At 31.3% G+C, this 25,084-nt stretch overlaps 2 protein-coding genes across 4 annotated transcripts in view; one reads left to right on the top strand and one right to left on the bottom strand.

Moving 5' to 3' along the window:
- LOC106468761 (cytochrome b5-like) overlaps positions 1 to 5,831 on the top strand; it is a 32,001-nt gene extending 26,170 nt beyond the window's left edge. The window contains exon 6 of the mRNA XM_013929205.2: positions 5,196 to 5,831. Coding sequence (XP_013784659.1) covers positions 5,196 to 5,280 — 85 coding nt within the window. The 3' untranslated portion in view covers positions 5,281 to 5,831. The remainder of the gene's footprint in view (positions 1 to 5,195) is intronic.
- Positions 5,832 to 9,547: 3,716 nt separating this feature from the next.
- Positions 9,548 to 25,084, bottom strand: part of LOC106468771 (synaptic vesicle membrane protein VAT-1 homolog-like) — a 28,945-nt gene continuing 13,408 nt past the window's right edge. Inside the window, exons 5-10 of one of the 3 annotated variants that reach the window (XM_013929220.2) lie at positions 24,617 to 24,720; positions 20,443 to 20,498; positions 18,379 to 18,573; positions 17,005 to 17,100; positions 15,104 to 15,230; positions 9,548 to 10,860 (exon numbers count right to left, since the gene is read on the bottom strand). In XM_013929220.2, coding sequence (XP_013784674.1) covers positions 10,850 to 10,860; positions 15,104 to 15,230; positions 17,005 to 17,100; positions 18,379 to 18,573; positions 20,443 to 20,498; positions 24,617 to 24,720 — 589 coding nt within the window. In that variant the 3' untranslated portion in view covers positions 9,548 to 10,849. Of the gene's footprint in view, positions 10,861 to 15,092; positions 15,231 to 17,004; positions 17,101 to 18,378; positions 18,574 to 20,323; positions 20,380 to 20,442; positions 20,499 to 24,616; positions 24,721 to 25,084 lie in introns of those variants that run through there. The other 2 variants (XM_013929214.2, XM_022397782.1) reach the window with 2 other exon arrangements.

Genomic DNA, 25,084 nt, shown 5'->3' with positions numbered 1-25,084 from the left:
CAGTTTTTTTTAGATATGATTTATGAAGTGTATTCCATTTTATCCATTTCCCCGATATCATATGATCCTGTACCTTTCTTGTGACCTTTCTGTACCTTCATAAATATGTCTGTTCTGGACTGTACTAACCCATGGACTTACATAGGTAAAGCAGAAGGGGATAGCTGCCCATCTCTACGATTGAATAACTCACGGGTTGTCTACTTTTTTAAAATATGGTTTTTGTGGTCACCCATTGCACTGTCTCCAGTGTTGGCGTTCTTCTGGACTTTCCACTGCATTTTATCCCACCCCCCTTTTCTTCCAGTGGAGTATGAGAGTCCTTGCCACTTTCCAGTTCCAAGCTGTTAGGGTGGTGGACCATATAGAAGACTGCCTGAATGTGATCATTTCCATTCAGTGGACAGTAGTTGATGTTGCACCCAGCTTCTGTGCATTTCTATCTGGAGGGTGAGGTTGCATACATTTTCTAGAAGCAAGTCATTTCTGTGCAGTGAAACCCAGAGGTTGGTGTTGTGCTCCAATTTCTGTGTGGTTCTATCTTGGAGATGATGTTGTGTATATCTCAAAATACATATGCTCCACCTCCATGTGGTGGGTCCTGGAGGTTGACGTTGCACCCAGCTTCTGTGCAGTTTGTCAGAAACTTACTTTTTAATAGTATATATAGTAATGTAAATATATGGGTGTGTTGGGGTAAGGATTCTCCTACAGTAGGTGTCTGTGACTTGTTGGTGATAAATTCAACTTAGGCCAATTCAATTGCTTTAGAATTTTTCTCTATATTTATCGCAATAGCATCCATGTGTAATTCACTTATGCTGTCACGTGAGTTACCGCAGTTGTATCTTGAACTTCCAATAATGGCCCGACATGGCCAGGTGGTTAGAGCACTTGATTCACAATCTGAGGGTCACGGGTTCGACTCCCCATCCCACCAAACATGCTCGCCCTTTCAGCTGTGAGGGCGTTATAATGTAATGGTCAATCCCACTATTCATTAGTAAAAAAAGTAGCCCAAGTGTTGGCAGTGAGTAGTGATGACTAGCTGCCTTCCATCTAGTCTTTCACTGCTAAATTAGGAATGGTTAGTGCAGATAGCCCTTGAATAGCATTGCGTGAAGTTCAAAACAAACAAACAAACTTCCAATAATCGTCTGCCTTTCTTCAAAGTCCACACAGGCAGGTTCAATTAGTTTAGTCCTTTGACAGGACAAATTATTTTCCTTATCTCTTTCAAATTGTTAATCTCACTCTAACATATCAACTGTTAGGTCATTCACTCCCATAACGGTTAACTTTATGTTTTCTCCTTTTCTGTGACTAAACATCTCTTTCACGTGACTTTATATTTACTATCCTTTCCCTCATCTGGTTGCAACTATTTATGAGTCTATCACTTAAGCCTTCTAGAAATTTCCATAGCCTTGACATCAATGAATTGCAAACACAATGTTTGATAGTCTCCATATATATGAATTACAGATACCAAAGTAATTTAGTTAATAATACAAGATACACTAAAGCCTTTTGTATCTGACAATAAACCCCTCTTGAAGAGAAATATTTACAATATTATTTTCACTATATACAAAGACTGTTTTCAGCTCATATACTAAGTCTTCTCACATAGTCTACACCAACATTTGAAGTTTCTTTGTCAGTCTCTTCTCATGTAGGGCCTTTAATAAGACTTCACCTTGACAGAATCCCTTGTCTTCATCTTGATCTCATGTTGTCTGGGGTCTGTATTTCCTAATCTTGACACAGTAGATTCTGTTTCTCTCTTCTTACTAGTTAGTTCTTCACTTGTGTTGATATCCTTGTGTCTCATCTCCACCCAGTGCTCTTAGGCCTAGTAGGTCCTTATCTTCTATAACGAAGTCATTGTCTTCAGATTTTGCTTCTGTGACAGCCCCACCTGCCATGTCCATCTGTACATCAATAGCTGCACCCATAAGGTCTTCTTCTCTCTCAAATTACTTCTTCAACAGATTGGCATGGTAGACCATGGTTGTTCCATCAACTTTCACTTTATAATGCATTCTGTGGACCACTTCCTGTATTGTGAAAGGCCCTTTTCACTGCCAGGTGAGTTTGCTGTTGGTAGCAGAACTAAAACCTTCTGTCCAACCTTGAAAAGTCAACCCTTGGTCTTCTTGTTATAGAAGAGTTTCTGACTGTCTTTGGGTTTGGCTTCCCCAATAAAACTGTTTTGATAGGTGTGGTTCAATACTCATTTCCAGTCCTCTGTTTTGTAAGTCTCTTTGTCTTATGCTTGACTCCCTCTCAGGTACTGTCCCAAAGTTTCTGTGGTGAAGGGTCTTTCTTCTGTACTTCCTTCAAATGTTTCCTACCTATCACCAAGTCGTATCTTGGTGCCTTTATATACACAGCCTCAAAGTCTCCTATATAATATGGAGTATCCACCTTTATTTTTGCTATGGGAAACTTCCTCACTGTCCCATCAATTGGCACACACAAGCATACCTTGCCTGTCATGTGATCATCAGATACTAGACTGGTTCTCACTGCTGCACCCAGTGCCTCGTAAAACCTTCACTTTCTTGTCCCCAACATATCCTTCACTTACTGGCATGTTGTGATTTGGTATCACTTTTTGATGTTTGTCACACATTCCAAGCACTACTAGCACTGTTGATCCATTTGCTAACTTGAACCGACCATTAGTCGTGCATTGATCAATTATGGAATTGGCACTTCCTTCTTGTGGTAAATCTGATGTGTGTTCTTGATTCTGTTTGTTCTGGGAGTAGCATCCATGGTGCCAGTCACTCTTGTTTCTTACCAGCACTACCTTTGTAAATAGTTCCAGCTGCTTTATGTTGAGATTTCTGCTGTTGCTTGCTGGTGATGGACTTGCACTCCTTTGCAATGTATCCTATTTTATAACAAACATAGTGTCTCTTCTCCCTTCTGTCTATTAACCTCCTGTTACCTTTGCTAGACTCTTGCTTCTGGTCAGCAATCACTGGTTTTGAATTTAACTAGATATTTTTGAACTTACCAGTTATACTCCCTCCATGGGCTTACATATACTGTTCTGCTAGCTTGATCATCTATCTCTTCCACAACTTTTAGTGCTCTCTCCTTTAGGAACAGTGACATGTCAGTTGAACACATGATTATAAACTGTTCATGTAATAATAGGTCTGCCAGTCCCTCAAAACTATTGTCACATTTGGCCATGTCAGTCCATCTTGTGAAGTATAGCCACAAACTGAAATGCAGTTTCTCCAATTTCAGATTTGACTTCCCTGAACTTCTGGCAAAAACCTTCTTCCGTCAGTTCATATTGTTTCAGCAAAGTTACTTTCAATTCATCATAGCCCATGGCTTCTTCTGACATCATGCCTGCATATACTTCTAGGCCTTTTCCTGTGAGAAGTGGGCTGAGACAAACTGCCCAGTCACCTTTGGGCAAGTCTTTTATATCTCTCCAGGAAGGCATCCATGTCATCTTTCTGTTTGTCAAATTTGGGTAGCTTGGGTTGGCTGGCCCTGACTCCATTGTCATTCTTGGGTCCTTCTTCCTTCGGTTCGTTAAGCTTTGCAATCTCAAATTTGTGCTATTATTCTCTCTGTTTGCAGTCTCTCCTCTCTCTCTTTCTTTTTTCTCAATTTGTGCTCTTATTATCTCTCTCTCTCTCTCTATTTCCAGTCTTTCCTTTCTCTTATTTTCTTTTCTCTCTCCCTTTCAGTCTTTCTTCCTCTCTTCTCTGTCTTTCCTCCTCTTTCTGCTTTTCTCTCTCTCTCTCTCTAGTTCTTGTTGTGTAATAAACTCTCTGTATAATCCTGTATAACGCCAACAAAAATAGGCAATGTTTTTAGAAAAATACAAAATGTCACATAACTCTACACATAATTCAAGTTAAGTAATATTATTAATGAATTGAAAGATAAAAGTGAACTAAAAAATAAATGTAGAATCTATAAAGTTTCACATTATTGTGGTTTCAATTATATTGAGCAGACAAGTAGAAATTTGAAATTTAGAACAAGATAAAATAAAAATGCAATTGATTAATGAAAAAGAAGTGATTTTTTTGCCTTGGTGAAACGTGTGTTGAACTCTTCACATGCCGTTGATTGGGACAATGTGAAATTACTTAAATAGGTGAAGTTAAAAACTTCTTTGCTCAGAGTTCAAATCTTTCATCCTTTATTTTCCACAGCTCCCTCAGCCTTTTATCTTCAGCTAAGACAGCTTTATTTTTCTAACAGGATGGATAACCTTTGGAATGGATTGCTTTCAGATGTTGTGAATGCAATTAATTTCAGGGAACGTTTGATGAATATTTCAGTTGTTTTTTAAGGATTTAGTGGATAGGACTGCCTAGGTGGACCAAAAGGTCCTTTGCTGTCCTTTAATGTTGTCTTTTTAAAATGAATTAAATATATGAAAATCTTTAGGAATTGTTAAAAACAAAATGATGAGTTTGAATAGAGGTTTTGGTCCAGGTGTTATGAAAGTGAATTTCTGGAATTTGATTTTGTAAATAGTGCCACTGTACAATATGCTAATTGTACTGGTACATTTACTTGAGTACATAAATGAACTTCATGTGTTCTTTATCTCCTGAAGATGGTGAATCATGTTGTCCACCAAAATATGTAGTTACTGTAATAAAACATTTTCACCTGTGAAGAAATGGTAATATGTTCATGTCTGAAATTTTAATACTCTTGATATTCTATTTATAACTGGAATCCATATTGTTATTCTTATCTAGTATTTATTATTTGTGAATATTCTTCAAGTCTAAAATAAATACAAGCTGTAAAAGCTGATCCCTCACATACATGTTTTGCCCCTGCCCCTGAAAATATTTCTGTGGATGCCCTTGTATGTTTGTTTGATATTGCAGTTATCATCAAGAAATGAATTTGAAATTTCTGTTTATTAGCTTAAGTTAGTGATTACAACTAAGAAAGTATATTGTACATTTTCTTTACTTATTTGAATTTGCAGTTATAATTAGAAAACAGAGCTTTGTATCTTTTTATGCATAAGATGGGCTTGTATATTTAACAGACATTTTCTACATTATTTGTTATTTACCTTGTGTATTTTTTATTATAATTTTATTTCATCTGATGTTAGTTTTTGTGCTTTTATTGCATAATATTAACAAATAAAAAAAATTAAATATTTTTGGTATTGTAATTTTCAGCTTGTGGTTCAGTTGGTTGTTTCCAGTTGGTGCAGCCCTTCTGGCTTCCTTTGCTTATCGCTGGTATGTTTCTTCTCAACACTAGTTGAATGAAGAAGAATTCTAGAATCATTCATTGAACAAGAAAAATTTTTTTAACATGAAAGTTAAAAAAAAATTGGTTCTATCTCAATGAAACACTAATTTAGAATATTTCCAAATGAAAGCTTTATCTAGTACAAAATGTAGTATTGTTGTTAATAATTGAATAATCAAGAATATGGTTTAATGTTTAATTTTGTAATCATAAAAAAATCATTAGTTCTTATTTTGACCATGATAGTTTTTCCAAATGTCAGAAACAACAAAGAAGCAAATAAGCAAGTATTCTAAATGATATCAGAAAGTAGCTTATTTTGATCATTTTATAACTATTGAACAATAAAAGTATTAAACGTTTTTAGCTTTGAAATTCATTTTACATGCTATTTTAAAAGATAAAAATACCCTGTGTTACTAAACTTTTCATTAGAAATGTACAGTTCTGAAATAGACTATGGCTTGGTTAGATCTACTCAATGTTGGAAATCAGTGCTGTCAATAAAATGTGAAGTGTGAATAGACTTTTATGAAATAAATGTTTGCTGCTACCTGAAATCCTTCTGCATTTGATATATTATTTAGTTTCTAAACTTAGCACTGAAGACATAACACAAGAAGTATGACAGTATTAGGGTTACCCTCATTTCTTGAAATACCATAAAAAAGAAAATATTATTTCACAAGAATGTGTTCATCTCATTGTAATTATTGATAATTTTGAAGAATACAAGATTTGCTTTGTGACAAAGGCCTTGTAATGTATTCTTTTCATCAGCTTTATTGTATTCTTTCTACAGAATTGCAGCTTAATGTAAGTTATTTTATGTTCTAACTTTGTCTGTTTAGTTAGCATTCATACAAGATGTATAAATTGATTTTCATAACCATTTCTTAACAACATTGTAAGGAGTGCACTTGTTCTCATCTGGAAATGATTTTTAACTTATTTTAAGTGCTCATAAAAACTAGTTGTATTAAAAAATGCTAAGTTTGTCTCTGAATAAATGAATTTATCATTTCACACAATATCATATATTCTTTCTAAAATTCAAATTTCAAGTTTCAAATTTCAAAATGCAAAACTGTCAAGTATTTTATCTGTTCTTATGATAAAAACAAAAGTGTAAATTATGTAATATTATAATTATAGAAGCACACTGTTACTTTTTCTTGTAACTGTGGAAAGCCACAACTTGACTATATTTCTTTGACATATTTCTATGAAGGATATGGTACTATAATAGTTATATAAGCCACTGTATTACCACAATAATAATTCAACAAAAAACAAAATCAAATTGTACCTTTTTATTTATTTTGAGGCTTTTACTATAATGTGTCCAGAGCATTGTTATGGTATTGATATGTTATACTCTGGTTTACGATGTACCACAACACAATTACTGAGGTTACATACCATTATGTATAATAGAACTACTAGGGTATTCACTTTACCAATACAGAATATGTGAAGCGTGCTAATCAGTAAATATAAGTTAACAAATCCTGTGTCAATAAAGGGTATATCCACAACATAAGTTATGGTTCCAAGTAATAACTTTAACAGTAAAGATTGAAAATAAAGTGAAAATACATCAAATAATTTCTTTAAATGTCATAAATATTTAAATTTAAGAGCAATATTTCTTAAATCAGTGCCGAATAGGAATTAACCATTAAAAGCTGCAACATAATAATTTAGTGCTCACTTAAAAATACTTAAAGTATTAAAAATTCATATATCTGTGCATACACTAATTTGACAAGAGTACAACAGTTTATAAAGAATCATTTGATATGATGGCTCCCCTCCATGCACAGATTAACTATTTTCCTCTTGAAGTTGCACTGTTCTGTCTTATAGGTTTGCATGCCATTAGCCTTGTGAAACTCCCACTTAAAATTCATGTGAATTTGTGCTACTGCATGATGATATAACATGCAGCAAAGTCCTCCACCAATACAAATGCACCCTCTAAATTCACACATGAAAATCCTCATTCTTTTCCATGACACAGTTGTGCTTAGACATGTTTATTTTTTGCTGAGACTTTGTATTTTCAACCTTTCAATATGAATTCTATTTCTGCTGATGTGAGTATAAATATCACTCACAGTTACCAACAACTTAGGAAGGTTTTGCCTGTTGAGATTGTGACAACCATCAAAAGTGCTGCTCAGGTTGACAAATAAAGTAAGAAGAATATTGTAACATTGTCCAACATGTGGTGGGGTCCATGCTGTTGCCTGGACCCTCTTCTTCCATCCCTATCACACATTTCCCTTCACTGATTTTGAAGCTGAAGTTGAGGAGGATGAAACTGAGTGACTTTTCCACCCAAAACTTCTCTATATACTGAATATCTCTTGATTATTCCTGCCTCATGTATGCTTTCCACCTGTTGTTTCCTTTCTTATACCCTGTTAGTACTGTACCTGCATTTACTCCGGGTTTCAATTTGCTCCTGCTGTTTTATGCCTTGTTCTTCCTGCCTTACCAGGTAAAATGTAGAAGTTATTGTTTATTCGTCATTAACATGTAACTCATAGGCCTTAATGCATAGACATTGTGTATTACTCCTTAATATATTTACTTATGATATATTATTTGGAACTAGTTCGTTACTCCTTAACTTTTACTACTTAGACTATAATGTTTAATCAATTACTTACTCCCTAACATATACCAATTAGTATATTATGTTTAGTCATAGTTCATCTCTCGTTTACATGTACACATAGACATTGATGGTTGGTCATATTCGCATATTTTTTACCATGTAAATATAGACGTTCATGTTTAGTTACAGTTAGTTGCTCTTTTACTTGTAACAAATACATTAATATTTCGTTCTTGTTTATTACTTCTTAATATGTCTAACTAGAAGGTAATGTTTACATCTTGTTCATTACTTTTTCACACGTACTCTTGTTAGATAATACTTAGTCTTAATTGATTATACCTTTTCGTGTATATATAATCATTAATGTTTGATTCTAGTTTCTTATTCTTTAACATGTATACCTAGAAGATAATGTTTAGTTTTTGTCCATTACATCTTCACTTGTACACATGGAAGATAATGCTTAATCTTGGTTAATTATTCCTTGCCATGTACACATCCTTGTTAAAGTTTAGTTATAGTTCTTTCTCTTTAACATGTACACACATAAAAGATGTTGTTTTGAAATTGTTTATTACTCCTTAATGTGTCACTCGTTGAGGCTAATATTTTGACATAGTTCCTTACTATTTTACTCATACACATAAGAGATAGTGATTGCCATGGTTAGTTCCTCCTTACCATGTCCCACTCAGAATATTATGTTTGTTGATCCTTTCCATAAACAAATAAGACACAACAACTGATGTTTAGAAGCAAGTTGCTTATTCTTAACATGTTTATTTCTGTTTCATTACTTCTTCATATATAACACAGAACATGTTGTTTAGTCGTAGTTCCTTATATCATTTTGAAAGTAATGTTTCATCATATTTCATTACTTCTTAACACAAACTTGGTAGGTACTGTGACCAAATTGGTTAAGACATGATCATGTTTTTGGACCCACACAACACAACATGTAGACAATAATGTTCATGTGCACACATAGCAAAATGGTCCCTCTATTTGATAATTTGTTTTCAAACTGTATGTATCTAAGCTTCATTAACACTTTTCCATCAGCTCCTTTTCTAAATTGCAAGACTTTTCCATATTTCCAGGCCTGGAAATGTTGTAAAATTTAAAAGCTTTAAGGATTTCCCAGACTGAGAGAATTCCAAGTATAATAAAATAAGCTATTTGAGTTCAGGAAAGAAAATGAGGATTATATAGGAATGTTACTGAAACCAAATAAAAATATTTAGAAGAAAGCTTATCTACAACATTATTAAAACTTCTGAGTTTAGTTTGTTTTGATTGACAAAAGTAATTTTTTATAAAAACAGAATAATTATGGTAAAATGGTCTACCGAGACACAGCACGTGTTAAATTGGAATGAATTAAACATGTGAAAAATATTAATTTCTTAATTTAAGGAGAATATTTTGTATCCCAACATTAAATTGTTTCCACTTATGTACTCCAATTCCACACAATTTACTGATTTATCAAATCATTTAATATAAGACTTCCTTTCTTTTTACAGAAATGATGTGTTTTATTTGTCAGTATCAAGTAAAAGAACAATATACTTCAATTCATGAATTTATTTATTTTTTAATCATAAATATCATGTTGTAATAGGAAATAATAATACTACCAAATTAACAGATTGCAAGACCAGTTATCAACTTTATTTTTATGCTGAAATTTCACTACATGAGAACATCAAATTATATCACAATAAGTGGCAACATCACAGCATACATATTTATGTTAGATATTTAAGTGCACAAAAATACATTTATGTGATGGCAGAATAGTGATTCACTGATTAAATCTCAAAAGAATTTGGTGACTGATACATGCAAGGCAACTGTCACACTTTACTCAATTTTAATCTATCACGTATCTAGTCCTACAAGTGAATAAAGTATTACAAAACATATAAAATATAAAATAAATTGAGCAGTAAGCCATTTAATGCAAAACAAGTGACCTAGATCTTTACTTCCAAAAAGAGAAAGTTGAAAAGAATCTTCAAAAAGCACCTATGAAAACTTTGAATATCTGCATAAATGCCTATATACAAATAATTGTTTATTGCAAAAATCAAATTTGGAACAAGTTGAAAATTCCAATTTATTCTACTCAGATTAAAAAAAGAAAAGAAAAAGACATGTTAACAATAAAGCTACTTTAAAGTTGCTGAGTGAAATTTAGAAACTAAAGAATACTATGCAGTTAAAGAATAGATACAGATTTTTATTGTTTATTATTATTATTATTATCAGTGTCAAAAAATAACCATTTACTTTGGAAATCAACTACATGTTGGCTAATTCTTGATCAATTAAAAAAGAAAAGTAACTTCTAGCTAGTTCACACAAGCAACTAAGCAAAAACCAAAGGAACAACTTATAAAATGACTTGTACTACTTAGTAGATGAGAATCACAGATTTTTGAAAGATATGAAAAAAATACCTTCAAAATTTTGAAAAAACTGCTTCAAGTGATAAAAATTTACTAAAATAAGTAAGAAAAGGAATGTTTTAAAGCATTTTTGTCACATCACATACTATAATAATAAAATGCACATTAATTACATTAACTGAGGCAAAAGTAGTTATATCCATTTAATTGTGTTATTACAAGAAAATATTAATAAAATTCAAAAATGTTTTGAACTATTATGGTATAATTCAAAACTAGAAAATATAAACACTTTCACTTTGGAACTTTTAAAATTTCACTTGAGTTAGAACAAAAAAAACACAGAAAAGCTTACAGATAATTAAAGAATGTAAAGATATAGCACAAAAGCAAAACATCAATACAATTATACAAAAGCATTCATATGGGCCAGAAGGAATATGTGACCAACCGAAGCATTTTTAGGAATGAAGACATCAATTTCAAGTTGATGGTTTATCTTGCTTTTCATTCTTTGGTATGTCAAGTATTTTCAATTTGCAGCTGAAATTTAAAAATATTTTATATAACCAAAATTCAAGTTTCACCTGAGGATATGATTAACAAAATACTAAAATATTAAAAAGTGCTTTTCTCTCCTATATTTTCTTTGACCAGTTTCACGAGTTCAAAAAGGTAACTTCAGGATATTTTCCAAATGTACAAACATATAATACACTCCTTATATAAATTAGGGATATTAGAAAATGCTCAAAAATAAATAAAATCGGTTAAAGTTAATCCAGTATATGTTTTTAATTAAAATCTTATTCTAATTATACATTCTCTTATCACATAAAAGCAATTTATTCCATAATCTTTCATTATTTAATACCTCTTAATTAATGTCCTTTTTGTATTTCTTAACAAGTTTCTATGGTTTCACATTTCCAACTGACTTTACATAACCATTGCTACTTCTGCCCTGTTACCTCTATCTATTTAAAGTGGCACCAAAGAAAACAATGTATAAATTTTTGGATAAACAAAAAATAAAACTGTTTTACATTATATGCCCAAAAAGGGAAGACATATAGCAAGAAAGATAAATAGAATACATGAATGTACTATATACTATTGTTTTTATTTTGTATATTTCCTGTGAGCAACTACCTATACACAAATACACTACACATACATACATTTACATATGCATTGTAAGTCATATGTCTATTTACTTATAAAACATACCATGTTTAGCAGATTCTTAATTGAAAGTAGGAGGCATGGGGTTATACTAGTTAAAAATTAATTCATTTTTAAATTTTTACAACTACAGTTCTTTTCACACTGTGACTAAATTGAAGCTGGAAACACAACATCAGAAGATGTTTCTATTTATCACTTCCAGTATTAGTTTAATTTTCCTAGAGCAGCCGACCACCTTCCCACAACTGGTTGCAGACAGCAAAAAATGGCAAGGATGTGGGACATTGTAGGCTTGAGTACCCGCATCTACTTCTCTCTTTTTACCTTTTATTTTACAGCCTGCTAGGCATGCAAAGGAAGGTTAAGCCTGATAGATGGTGTATCCCCACCACTGTGTGGGTCCTACTTCTGCAGTCACCTCTAAAACCAGGATACATTTTATATTTTCAAACAATCTGAGTTGTACTCTGGTGTTATGTTACTGCTAGTAGTCAAAGTTAAAAATATTTCCACAAAATATCCACTAAAAACCTCAGCCTATAACTTGAACAATGGTTCTGTATAACAAATTACAAAAACAATTTGTTTCATATTTCAAATGTACAAGATTTCTATTAATTGCTCATTAACACATTAACTATAAAAAACATGATGAAGCATAGTTTACTTTCGAATCATAATCAGTTTGAAATAACAGCCAGCATCTGGAAAATTATGAAGAAATTCATAAAATGCACAAGAGTGTCTGAGTTACACTTTGAGATGTAAATTTTTGCATCAAAAAATAACAATCAAAAATGTTTTAACTAATTAGCATATATAACATTAGTCAAAGTTACTTACAGTCTAACAGAAAAAAGCTTAGACATAAAATCTGAAATTACCTTTCATGAGAAAATTGTATAATGTATGAAAGGTGCTAGAGCCTTATTTTTGAAAAATGACAGTAGGCTATGTCATGAAAGCTTCAAAAGAAAAAGACTACAAAGTAGATTACTTACATGAAAGTTTTGAAACAAAGAACACACACAACACTCAAGTTTAGAGAGATCATGAATTCAACAATAAATAAATGGAGGAATCTGTTTGATTGATTACAATGTTGGAAAACTTTTACATTTTTCAGTCATCTTAAGGTACAAATATGTAATTGAAAGTATATTAAAGTACCATCCATTGTTTGTCTTTTGTCGTTATCATCACAAGCCATGACAAAAATTATAAAAATTTCAGCTGTACATAAAATTGAGTTTCATCTCCAAATCTAAATGAAGTTTAGAGCAAATCTAGTACTTAGAGGACAAATGCCTACGATGAAGCACCAAGATTTTATGTAAACTGCTTGAAACTACCCATTTCAAAGACAAATATAATCTAAGCTTTGTAAAGTTTCTGATAATATTACAGTCAAAAGTACATATTGTTAAATTACTACCAAGTTATAAACATTTGCAAACTTCATCATAATTCCATAGTTCTCTTAAAAATGTATTTTAATATGTAATTTGTTAAATATTCTTGGGAAACTAATAGTAAAAGTTTGATAATCTAGAAGTTAATCATCAGCACATCTTAATTTGAGGAAGGTAAATGCAAACACAAAGTAAAATCTTTTTAAGGATTAAAAATATTACATATTCAGATGCTTATAACTTACACAATTATAACAAATAAACAGAATAGTGACTATTTTACAGGCTCTGTTTGGCTAAAATGATGACAAGCTATTGCTCTTTCAGAGTTTGCTTGGAGCATGAAACAGATATTTGAAAGTAAATAAAATTATAATCCTTTTTTTTTAATTATTATTATTATTATTACTACTACTAAAAGGAATATTTTAAAACATTGGTCTTGAATATGCCAGACCGAAAACAGCCTTTTAATCTGCTGACTATACAAGAGTGAATGATCTTCGACTCAGCAGGTTAAACATCAGGATGAGGAAAACTTGAGAACCATGTTACTTTTATCCGGTGCTTAGCTCATCACGTACTATTTGAATCTTATTAATGAATGAAAAAGGATGAATTTTTTTTTATTTTATTGGTTACCTCATTACCTGTGCATACACACACAAGCTAAAAGTAATAACCAATTTAGTGCAATTGGCAGGTGTCTGTTAAACATGGTGAAGTTTCTATTACAGATGACAAATTTGGATTGTACAGGCAACACTTTGAAAGTTTTTACTTTGCCAGTCAAAAGGAGGGAGAAAAAATTAATATTTACAAACAAGAGGTCTATAAAAATGGTTTTCACACTGAAGCTCTTCATAGATCAGAAGGAGGTACAAGTTATTGTACCAGATGTTTACTACAAGCAAAACATGTAAAGGAGGATACTTCATATAAAAAGTGTTTTGTTGGAACTAGAGAGGAATAATGAAATACTACAATACTGAAGTAACCATATTATGCACAAAGTTTAACAAAGCCTTTGTTACATGTAGATTTTCCTTGATCATCACTGATGAAGATTTTGGCCTCACAATTCAGTGAGGTGATTAAAATTGTGAGTTTTTGTTCTTGAATGTGTAGTACTGGTCTGTACTGCATATTTTTTCCATCCCTTTTAATTCAGAGTTCACAAAATTTCTTTTCTCTCTATAGTTCTCAAGATTGAAACATAGCATTGTTCAAACAGAGTTCTAGCTTTTCCAGGTGCTAACAGGGTCAAGTGGGGATTAGATGCCTAGTTGACCAATTCTCTCACGGGAATAATGAATAACATGTTTTATAATTAGCCTGTCAAATAATTCTTGTAGCCAAATTGGGCAGTAGTTGCAAATGGATTCGTTCACGCTCTTCACTATTTGTACAAGGATGCATATTACACTAGATAAACAAGTTTATTCTTCACTCCCCATTGGTCAAATGATCTAACAGGCACCAATCAACTGCTTTTTTATATTAAAAGCTCGAGCTTATCTTATTTTAAACAGTATTAGAGCCTGCACATGGGTAATCAGGAATGTTTTGTTATAATAATTTTGTTAGTTCCTGCTGGTTCTACATTTTCCATTTAAAATATACATACACATACACATCACTTGCCCAATCTTTGGTAGTGTACTGCACTGTAACCCATTGCATTGTAATGCATTCTGTGTTGTATTGTGCATAATGAGGACCAATAGAAATTTGCATTGTCTATGAAATCTGTCTGAAATTTTAAGTGTTCCAACTGACTACAAAAAAAGTTAAGAGTAGTTTAAAATTTAACAAAATCAAGGTATAATGAAATTAAGGACTTTTGAGTCAAATTATTTCATTGGAAAACATTTTGTTGAAACCATTGAAATTTTGAGCAGGATTTTTGAACATAGTGAAAGCTAAGTTGAATATTTGAACTTAGTTTTAAAACACACGAGATAAATATTAGTTCTAAACCAATTAATTCTAGACCAGCTTGTAATATTCAAAAGCACAAGCTTTAGATTACAGATTCTGCTTGAATTTTAGTAGTAATTTACATGTTTTTAATGTCTTGATAAAATGCTAATGCTCATGTTTTTTTTTCCATTCAAAGAGTTAACTTTTATTTTTAAAAACAAAACTAAAAACAGATAATCCATCATGTAAAGATCAACACTTACAAGATGGAGCAGATGAATCACCTTCCTTATTTTCTTTTTCAGCATCTGTACTCTCTCCTGCAGCTGTTTCACCTACAGCTTTACCATCTTTTTCCTTCTCTTTATCCTTATCCTTACTACCTTTTGTCTGTTAAAAAAAAATAATATAATTCTAATACACATCATGATGCTGTAATAACTATATTCTGTTACAGTTATAAGTTTGAAATATGATTCATTTACACGTGTTTATTATAAACAAAACATCTGTATTTTTAGCAACATCACAAAACTTGAATATGCATGTACAATCTCACGATACTGTACTAAAACACATAAGGAAGTTTAAACCTACAGTAAAATAAACTTTAAGAATGAATATACAAATCATTTTTGCTCTAAAACAGTTAAGATATAAGGTAAATGAAATTAAATGCAAACTTCTATGAAGCAATAAGAATATTACCAATCTGAAATTAATTTTTTTTAGCATCCACAAAAAACTACAGTTGTGGTTGCTAAGTGTTCATTGTGGAAAGTGTTTCAAAATCTATTTATTGAAATGGGTTAGCATAATGATACTGTGCATTTGTAATTTCCATAAAGATTTCATGTAGGAAAAAACAACAAAGGATAAAGCTTTAATATGTGGTGCAACAGGTTTGAGTTTTGCAACAATTTATCAGTTTTTGGTACTTCAAGTCTGCATTATTAATGCAATCAGGGACTTGCAATAGTTTGTCATTGATCTGGCAATTTCCAAATCATAATTTCAATAAAAAATACATCCAATATTAAAGCTAAACTGTTTTATTAATTCTTTTTATTTCTCAAGTATGATAAATTTAAATAATAGATTCCATCACAAGTATTCAATCACCAGAAAGAAACTTAGAAAACTAGATGCTTATTTTATTTATAAAAATTAATATATGTTAAAATTTACTGTAACAGTTATACATATGTGGAAGCAGAAAATTTTGAGCATTCACAAGTTTTTCATCCAGATTTTGCTAACATGTGTACAATGATTACTTACAGTAGGCTCGTGAAATGACTGCATAGGTACAAATGTAATAAAAAATAACTCTCATAAAATAAAACGTGCCAGCTGAACCAGGTGTAAAACTTTTTTTCTACATTCTTTCATACTGTTTTCACTGTGGCACAAACCATCAACACTGAACTCTCCCATCCATTGTTATAGTTGTTTCTCACATCACAAATCATTATCAAAATTGCATACTTTGATAGTTGCCTAAGGGCACTCCCAACATGAATTAATTATGTACATGAATTAAAATGTACATTTTACTTTTTATTAGAAATACAAAAAATAAAAAGTTGGTAATCTAATTCTGTGTGTTCTTTGAAATGAAATTAGACATTGCAGGTTTGGTTATCACATGAGTACAAACAATTATATTTAATGATTGTGACGTATACAATTATCTAGTTATTTCTGTTTGCAAGTCATATTACATAAACCTGCAATTTTCTTTCCATGACACCTGAATAAAGAAATAACTGTAATGCTCAAATTGTGTGTGTGTGTGCACACATTTCTGTGCAATTACAAAATTACCTCACTTCAACTGACTGCTGTCTCATCTGGGATTTTTACCAAATGTACAATTTTTTTTTTTATGTAAAACATTAACAAATTATTACTTAAAAATGGTCTAAAGACTAATCTTTAAAAAACTGATTTATTTATAAATTAATGTTGAAATTTTGCTTTTTAGATTAATTTTGAAAAAATTTCAATTACTATTCAAAAGTAATTGATCATAATGTTTTGTTTTACCTCAAATACCTTCAGAAACTACCTTACACCTTTGTTTTAAATTACACAATGAAGTTTAATATAAAAACATAGTATGTTCTAAAAAATTAGAAATAAGCAGTTAAGTTCTTGTTACCTGAAGCTTAGGTTTAGGTTTTGGTTCCATATTGGGATCAAGAATGATTTTTCCAACATTCTTTCGGTCATGTAACTTTTGCATGGCTTCTGGAACCTATAGAAGTGAGTTTATTCCAGAAAAAAATTGAGATATAGCACAAAACTATTTTACGAAAACCATACATGTTAACTTTTTACAGAATCACCACCTACTTTACTCAAGTATATAAATACATGGTTTAACCCTTTTGCCCCCAGTATCCTTTACATGCATGACAAAGTTTTAGTGTCTTACATTCAAAATTATATTGAATTACTTTTTATTTATGTTACGCCAATTATTATAGCATAAACTCGTAGCTAATAATCCATACTTTAATAGTATACAAGTTTTAAGTTACTATTTCTACAAGGCAATATTAAAAAACATCCTGAATTTCCCCTAGCGTGACACTCGTGACATTTTCTCTAGGCATCTTGTCTTCTCAATTTTTCCACCACCCCTTGAAAAAGTATGAAATTAAACATAAATTACTCCCTATAGAAGCATCACTGCTCAAACAAACTATAATTTTTTTTTTATAACCTTCAATTTTGTTAATTTACAGAGCTATAAATAGAAAATCACACCCCTTCTGCCACACCTACCAGTTGCATTCCCTCTTTCAGGCTTTGTTAATAGTTCTCTTTTATGTTTGATTATATATTACCTGTAACCAATAGAAAGGCAAGGTTTTCATCTATCAAATGACATATTGTATAATATTGTGTTTTGAACAGATGAGCATTAATTTCACTCAGAGTACAAGTTTCATTCCCATTGGAAAGTTCATGACAAGCTCTTTTGTATAGTTAGAAAGCCAGAAAAATTTTGACAGTTAGGGGAAATTGTCTGCTTTTTGCATGCAACAATTAACAGCAAGAAAAAGAAGATTGGGTAAGTAATTTATTCATTGTTTTTCATGTTTATTCTTTATTATTATTATAAAAGTAACTAAATTGTAAAAATAGGGATCTTTTTAGGTTTGTTAAGATTAGATTAGGTAAAATAAAATTTAATAGAAAGTTATCTCAATTGATGTTTACAGTTAAGGTTAATTAAAATGGCAATATAATTCTAATGACCATAAACAACAATTTAAAATATTAGTTTCAAATTATTCAGTAACAGAATTAGTTGTCTTTGTAATATATTTGTACACTTCATGGAAAATAAAATAACTGTATAAAAAATAATTACTCATAAAAAACAATTAGTTAAAAGACTACTAAATTTCCATTTATTCAGAAATGCTGAACCAGCACATTCACATTCCTAATAACTTAATAAGGGAAGAAAAACAATCTTGTTCATAATTTTGCAATTCGGGAATAAAGAGTTATTGCTCCTTACATCTTCAAATGCCCAAGTAGAATCCACAACAGGTTTGATATGACCATTTTCCCACATTTTAAAGACCTTATTCACAACTCCACGAACATATTCATGAGCTCCTTGCTGATAAAGAAGGTGGCGTAACTGGAATCCTGACACAGAACGGTTCTCATCAAAAAGCTTCATAGGGTTGATTTTATCAACCTGCCACCACTGAGTATTTGAATCAAAAATGTTAGTTCTGAGGAATACATAAACTTGTTTCATATACATTGATGACAGTGTCAAATAATTTTATTAATAAATCTATTCACTTACTACATGTAACATTTTACAGTAAAAATCAGTTTTGCTGCTTATTACATTAGTGCTTTACATTTATATTCTTCATAGTTATAAATAATCTGCCCTGTGGATAAAAACTTAAGCATTTTATTTTCAGTTATCCATAATTATTCCATGGCTACATATAAAAGCAGCAAAGAAAAACTAACAACTATATAAACTTGGGTTTCAATTTTAAAAGTGTATATTATTACACAGCTACATGTAGTACCAATAATATTACAACCAAGTCTATACTGATCATTAATACACAAAACCAAGAAGTATTATACATGACCAGCATCTGAAACAAAATTATTTACCTTTGTTTGACCTTCACTACAGAAGTCAGGATTTTTTAAACCTCCAAGTACAACTAAAACTCAAAGACTTGCCAAATGACCAAGTAATAAAAAAAAAAAAAAAGATGAAGTGGCTTCAATTTCTGTACAACTTCAATCGCATAACAAAGCTCAAAGAACTTGGAAATATGTAAACACATCCACATATAAATATGTACACATACATACATGCCAGAAATAATCACATCTTGCTCTCTCAAAGAAACACTTGTCAGATTTTTCTTGGATATATTTTAGTGTCACATAATTAACAATTTCTAATTTACAATGAATGCTAAAGCCTTCCAAACTTTTGTTGTCCTATCCAAAAAATCATTTTTTAAAGATGGTAGAATTTTAATGAAGATTGCACAATAACTAATTATATAAAAAAAAGGATAATTATTACAGCCATGTAGTTCTGTTAAAAAAATTTGAGAAACTGATAATGAATCATTGGCATAAACACAAACATCTAGTGGAGAATGTCCAAACTCGTTAGAGTACCTTGGACAACGAGATTAGAATGTCTAAAACTAAGATCATTCTACTGAAATTTGTGTTAAAATTATTCTGAAAGCTGTAGGAAGAGCAGATTACACAAAATAACCATTCAGAATGGATAAGTTCCATTAAAATGAAGGTAGATAGCCCCTGTATGATTTGCACTTGTCCATACTCAGAGCAAATTTCACATAGTTTATAAAATTGTAATAAACCTGTGTAAGAGGAATTAAGTGCACATTTCAAAACACTTGCATTAACGAAAAAAAAAAAGTTTGAGAAACAGAACTAGATTCACTGCAGATTATATACATGTAAACGAGTTCAAAACTTCATTCTATATGTATTTTATATTTTTAAAGCTAAATTTGTTTTTATACATTTCAATAATAAAAGGACCCCTTATGAATGGCATTTGAAAAACCTTAATTTCTTCCTGCAATTTTTTTAACCTTTCCAATGATTTAGTTGTTTCTTAAAAGTTGACATCACAGACAAACACACACACACAGTTGATAAAATTCTTAACTTTTATCAACTATTAGGTCAGGACAGTAGAATTCTACAATTTCAATATTATAGTTTCACCCCCACATTTTCTCCTATTGTAAGATATGTAAACATAAATGAAAGAAAAAATATATAAAGGAAATTACAAATGAACTTGAAAAATATAATAAAATAAGAAAAACAAACTGAAGAAAACAAAATTATAGTTAATATAATTAGTAAAACACACTTCAAACACAATAAATAAAAATAAAGTAAAAAAACACCAAACAAAATATACTCACAGACTTTGCTAAACTAAAGAAACTTTTAGTCTCTCCAGTAACAATATTTCCTGATCCTAGAAAGGGATAAAGAAATCGTTACTATGTTTGTGTTAAAAATGAATAGTTTATATACTCACAGATTTTGCAAAACTAAAGAAGCTTTTGGTTTCTCCTGTTACAATACTTGAAGTTCCTATGCAATAACAAACAATATTATTGAATTAGTCAATATGTTAACATTTTTACAAAGATTAATATCTTAATCTTAGATTCACATAATGCATTCCACATACTAACAAAGTGTAATATACATGTATCACAAATTTGACTTCTTCCTGTAGCTTGTACTTCAGAAGTCAAATTTTTCAAATACAGGATAAAACTTCAGATGGAGGATGTAAAGTTTTAATTATTCAGGCTGTAAAGATAGATGTTTTGGAATTACAGAATTCATAAATACAAAATTTTAAAAAGAAAAAGGAGCTTATTAGCCCATCAAGGATGTCCTTTCCAGTTTCCAACAATAACCACCCCCTTACTAGTGTATACATCCAATCTTTTCTTCAACTCTGTTAAATTTTCTGCCTCCACCACCCCTGAAGGCAACTAATTCCAAAAGCCAACCATCCTGTTTCAAAAGTAATACTGTCTAAACTGTAGACAACTCTTATGCTGCTAAAATTTGAATTTATGACCCTTTGTCCTATTGTTTTCACTGCTAAACACAAAAAAGGTTGATGGATCTATATTATCAACACCTTTATGAACTTAAACACCTCAATCGAATCCCCTCTGACCTATCTCCTCTCCAGAGAAAACAAGTTTAGAGATTTTAGTCTCTTCTCATGAGACAATCCCACCATTCCAGGTATCATCCTAGTGGCTCTTCTCTGAACCTTGAGGAAGGGAGCCCAAAACTGTACACAGTACTCTAAATGAGGCCTTACAATTGATCTATACAGTGAAACAATAATATTCCTTGTCTTGGATTCAATGTTTCTATAGATGCTACCCAAAATCCTATTAGCCCTATTGCTACCTACAATACACTGTTTAGATGACTTATGTGATTTTGTCATCACAACACCATGGCTTTTTCTTTAAATATAGTATTTAATGTATTTCCATTTAAATTGTAACAATAATTTGAATTGTAAAAACCTACGTGCATCACCTTACATTTTGGGTAGTTAAATATCATCTGCCACATATTGGCCCAATGCATCAAATGGTCTAAATCTCCCTGTAAGTCCGCAGCATCTCTGATACAGTTAGCCACCCCAAAAAATCTTAATTTCATCTGCAAACTTCAAAATTTTGTTAGTTATCTCATAGTCAATATCATTAATATAAATCACAAACAGCAGATAACCCAGCACAGAGCCCTGAGGCACACTGCTTGTAACTGTGATCCTGTCAGATCTACCTCCATTTATTACTACTCTCTGCTTTCTACTCTCCAGCCAATTTTCTTTCAAATTTAATAACATTTCCCCCACACCCACACATTTAATTTTTGTAACAAGTCTTTTGTAAGGCACCTTATTAAAACCTTTCTGAAAATCAAGGTAAACCAAATCCACAGTATTTCCTTCATCACCTCTTGCAGTAACATCCTCATAGAATGTCAGAAGATTTGCTAAACAAGACTTTCCTTTAGTGAAACCATGCTGGATTTTTGACACTATATCAAACTTCTTTAAGTGACTCTGCAATCACACTCTCCAAAACCTTTCCAACTACTGATGTAAGACTAAATGGCCTATAATTTCCTGGACAATGCTTATCACCTTTTAATTATTGGACTAACATTAGCCAACTTCCAATCTTCTAATACTTTTCCACTACTCAATGACCCATAAAAAATATTAGCTAGCAGTTCACAAATAAAATCTTTAAGTTCCTTTAAAAAAGTTGTCTGGTCCAGGGGATTTATCAATTTTTAGGTTTACCAACCTTTCTCTTACAATTTCAGAACTTAAAATGATATCTTTTACATCAATATTTTCCCATACATTAAGTATTCTGGTTCAGGCATAATACTTGTATCTTCATTCGTAAAAACTGAAAAGAACATATAATTTAATAAGCTTACCACCTCATAATCTTCCGAGATAAGCTCCCCACTATTATTTTAAGAGGCCCAATCCCCATCCTAACATTTTCCTTACTGATCATATACCTAAAGAATTCCTTATTGTTTGATTAACTCTCAGTCAACCCTCTTTCATATATAGTTTTTGCCATTTTAACTTAATTTTTAACCAGCTCTCTTGATACCCTATATTTATTCAAGTCCTTATTATTTCCAGTAAGTATAAGTTTCATGAATTTATTATGTTTATACACAATATGACCTCTTAAACCTTTACTAAACCATACTGGCTTATTCTGCTCCACTGCCCTTTTTTTCTTATGCATATTAATTTTTCCCTAAATGCTTCCCACATCTGTTCAAGATCCCCTACCAATTCTTTAGATCATGTCTCATTCCAACAAAGTTGGTTCTCCTGAAATTCGGAATCAAGGAACATTTCAGAACTTCACATGTGAATAATATTAAGTAACCAGTTTCATTAAAACATTGTGTTGCATAAGATTACTAAAAGTACAGCACAGAAGTATCATATAATATTAATATCAAACATCATAAAACTTAGGTTTTTTTAACCTTGAACTTAACTTTCAACAGTCATTTTTCTTTAGAGAGAGTATTACCCCCAGAGCACTTACACTCCATCAAACAAGTAAGAGATCAATGCATTCACGATAGAAATACTTTATGGAGCAGATGTCAGAATTTCATTTGATAAGAACTTGTTTTTGGCAGTAGCAAGTACAGGTAGCACATGACAGTAAAATACATCTGACTAATACATTGGCTTTAAAGCATATTGCACTTCACTGCTTAGAAATTAACTCTGGTAGATGTAGTATTAATAACAATATCTATAGACTAGAAGATAATCTGATGAAAAACAGTCATTCCTAATAGATGTAGTATTGATAATATCTATAGACTAGAAGATAATCTGATGAAAAATACAGTCATTCCTAGTAGATGTAGTATTAATAACAATATCTATAGACTAGAAGAGAATCTGATGAAAAATACAGTCATTCCTAGTAGATGTAGTATTACTAACAATATCTATAGGCTAGAAGAGAATCTGATGAAAAATACAGTCATTCCTAGTAGATGTAGTATTACTAACAATATCTATAGGCTAGAAGAGAATCTGATGAAAAATACAGTCATTCCTAGTAGATGTAGTATTAATAACAATATCTATAGACTAGAAGAGAATCTGAAGAAAAATAGTCATTCCTAGTAGATGTAGTGTTACTAACAATATCTATAGGCTAGAAGGGAATCTGATGGAAAATACAGTCATTCCTAGTAGATGTAGTATTAATAACAATATATTTAGACTAGAAAAGAATCTGATGAAAAATACAGTCATTCCTAGTAGATGTAGTATTAATAACAATATCTATAGGCTAGAAGAGAATCTGATGAAAAATACAGTCATTCCTAGTAGATGTAGTATTAATAACAATATCTATAGACTAGAAGAGAATCTGATGAAAAATAGTCATACTTAGCAAGCTTTGGCTTGGTTGTATTTGTCCCCCCCCCCCCATCATGAAGTTCTTCTTATCAATTCATATATAATGGGGTCTTTTATAAAACTAGCAGCAAAGTATCTGTAGACATCTAATCTTTGAAGTCTTCAAAGTGCAAGATCATTTCAAATTTATTAAACAATTGTAAATGTCCAGATACAGTAAATCCCTTATGTTAGTCTCAGGCACTCACTTTTGCATCTTTTAATTCCTTGAACATTGCTCTAAGGAGGAAATACATGTCCTGTCAGAGAAGGACTTAAGCAGCATCAGCATATTTCATACTCTTTGTTCAAGTGGTTCACTTCAGTTGAAAATGGCAAATTTATTGTATTTTTTGCTGGTAATTGAGAGGCCACTATCAATGTAAACATGCTATTAATTTCAATCCAACATCCACCACTTAAGTCACATAGTTGAACAAAGTCTAAGAAACTTGATTTTCCTGGGATGCATAATGTGCATAGCCAAGGCAAATACATTTGTGCAAAGATATATGTAAAGAAGGTTAGTATATGCTGTAATTTTATAGCACAATGCACAAATACAAAAAAAGTATGCCATAGACTCTAAAACACAAACCAATGAAACAGTTAATATAACTCTAACAAAACAATTTCCTCCTTGACTTAATTCATGAACTTTCTACATTTCATGGTAAAAATCTATACAATTCAGTTTTACCATACAGAATGTAGCGCCCAAGAGGTTTCAGAAGGTTATATCCTTTATTTGCATCATCTCCATACAAGCAATCCAACACAATGTCCACACCTTCAGGGGATAATCTAAATGTACAAGACATATATTACTGTAATCACTTGCTTCAAAATATATCTTATTATTGATTAGTTTGTTTATGATTGTACAAATAGTTCAAATTCCAATGAGCAACACAACTCAGCCAAACATAAGGTTCTCTACAAATTCATAATATAACCATTATTGATGCATCTAAGTCAGTTTAAAGCCATACCAAAATGAGTTAAAGTAACTGATGGCTCATTGCCTTATTTTGCTGAACATCACTTTCTCTAAGCTTTTAAAAGAAGTTCAGATCATTTAGAATGTAGACTGATTATATATATACCAGTTAAAAATTATCATGCTAAGACAGTTATAAAAAGAAGTATATTAAAATGTTCAGTACTT

This window comes from Limulus polyphemus, unplaced genomic scaffold, assembly GCF_000517525.1.
Source record: "Limulus polyphemus unplaced genomic scaffold, Limulus_polyphemus-2.1.2 Scaffold91, whole genome shotgun sequence".
Lineage (NCBI taxonomy): Eukaryota > Metazoa > Arthropoda > Merostomata > Xiphosura > Limulidae > Limulus > Limulus polyphemus.
This window is presented reverse-complemented; position numbering and strand designations above follow the sequence as displayed.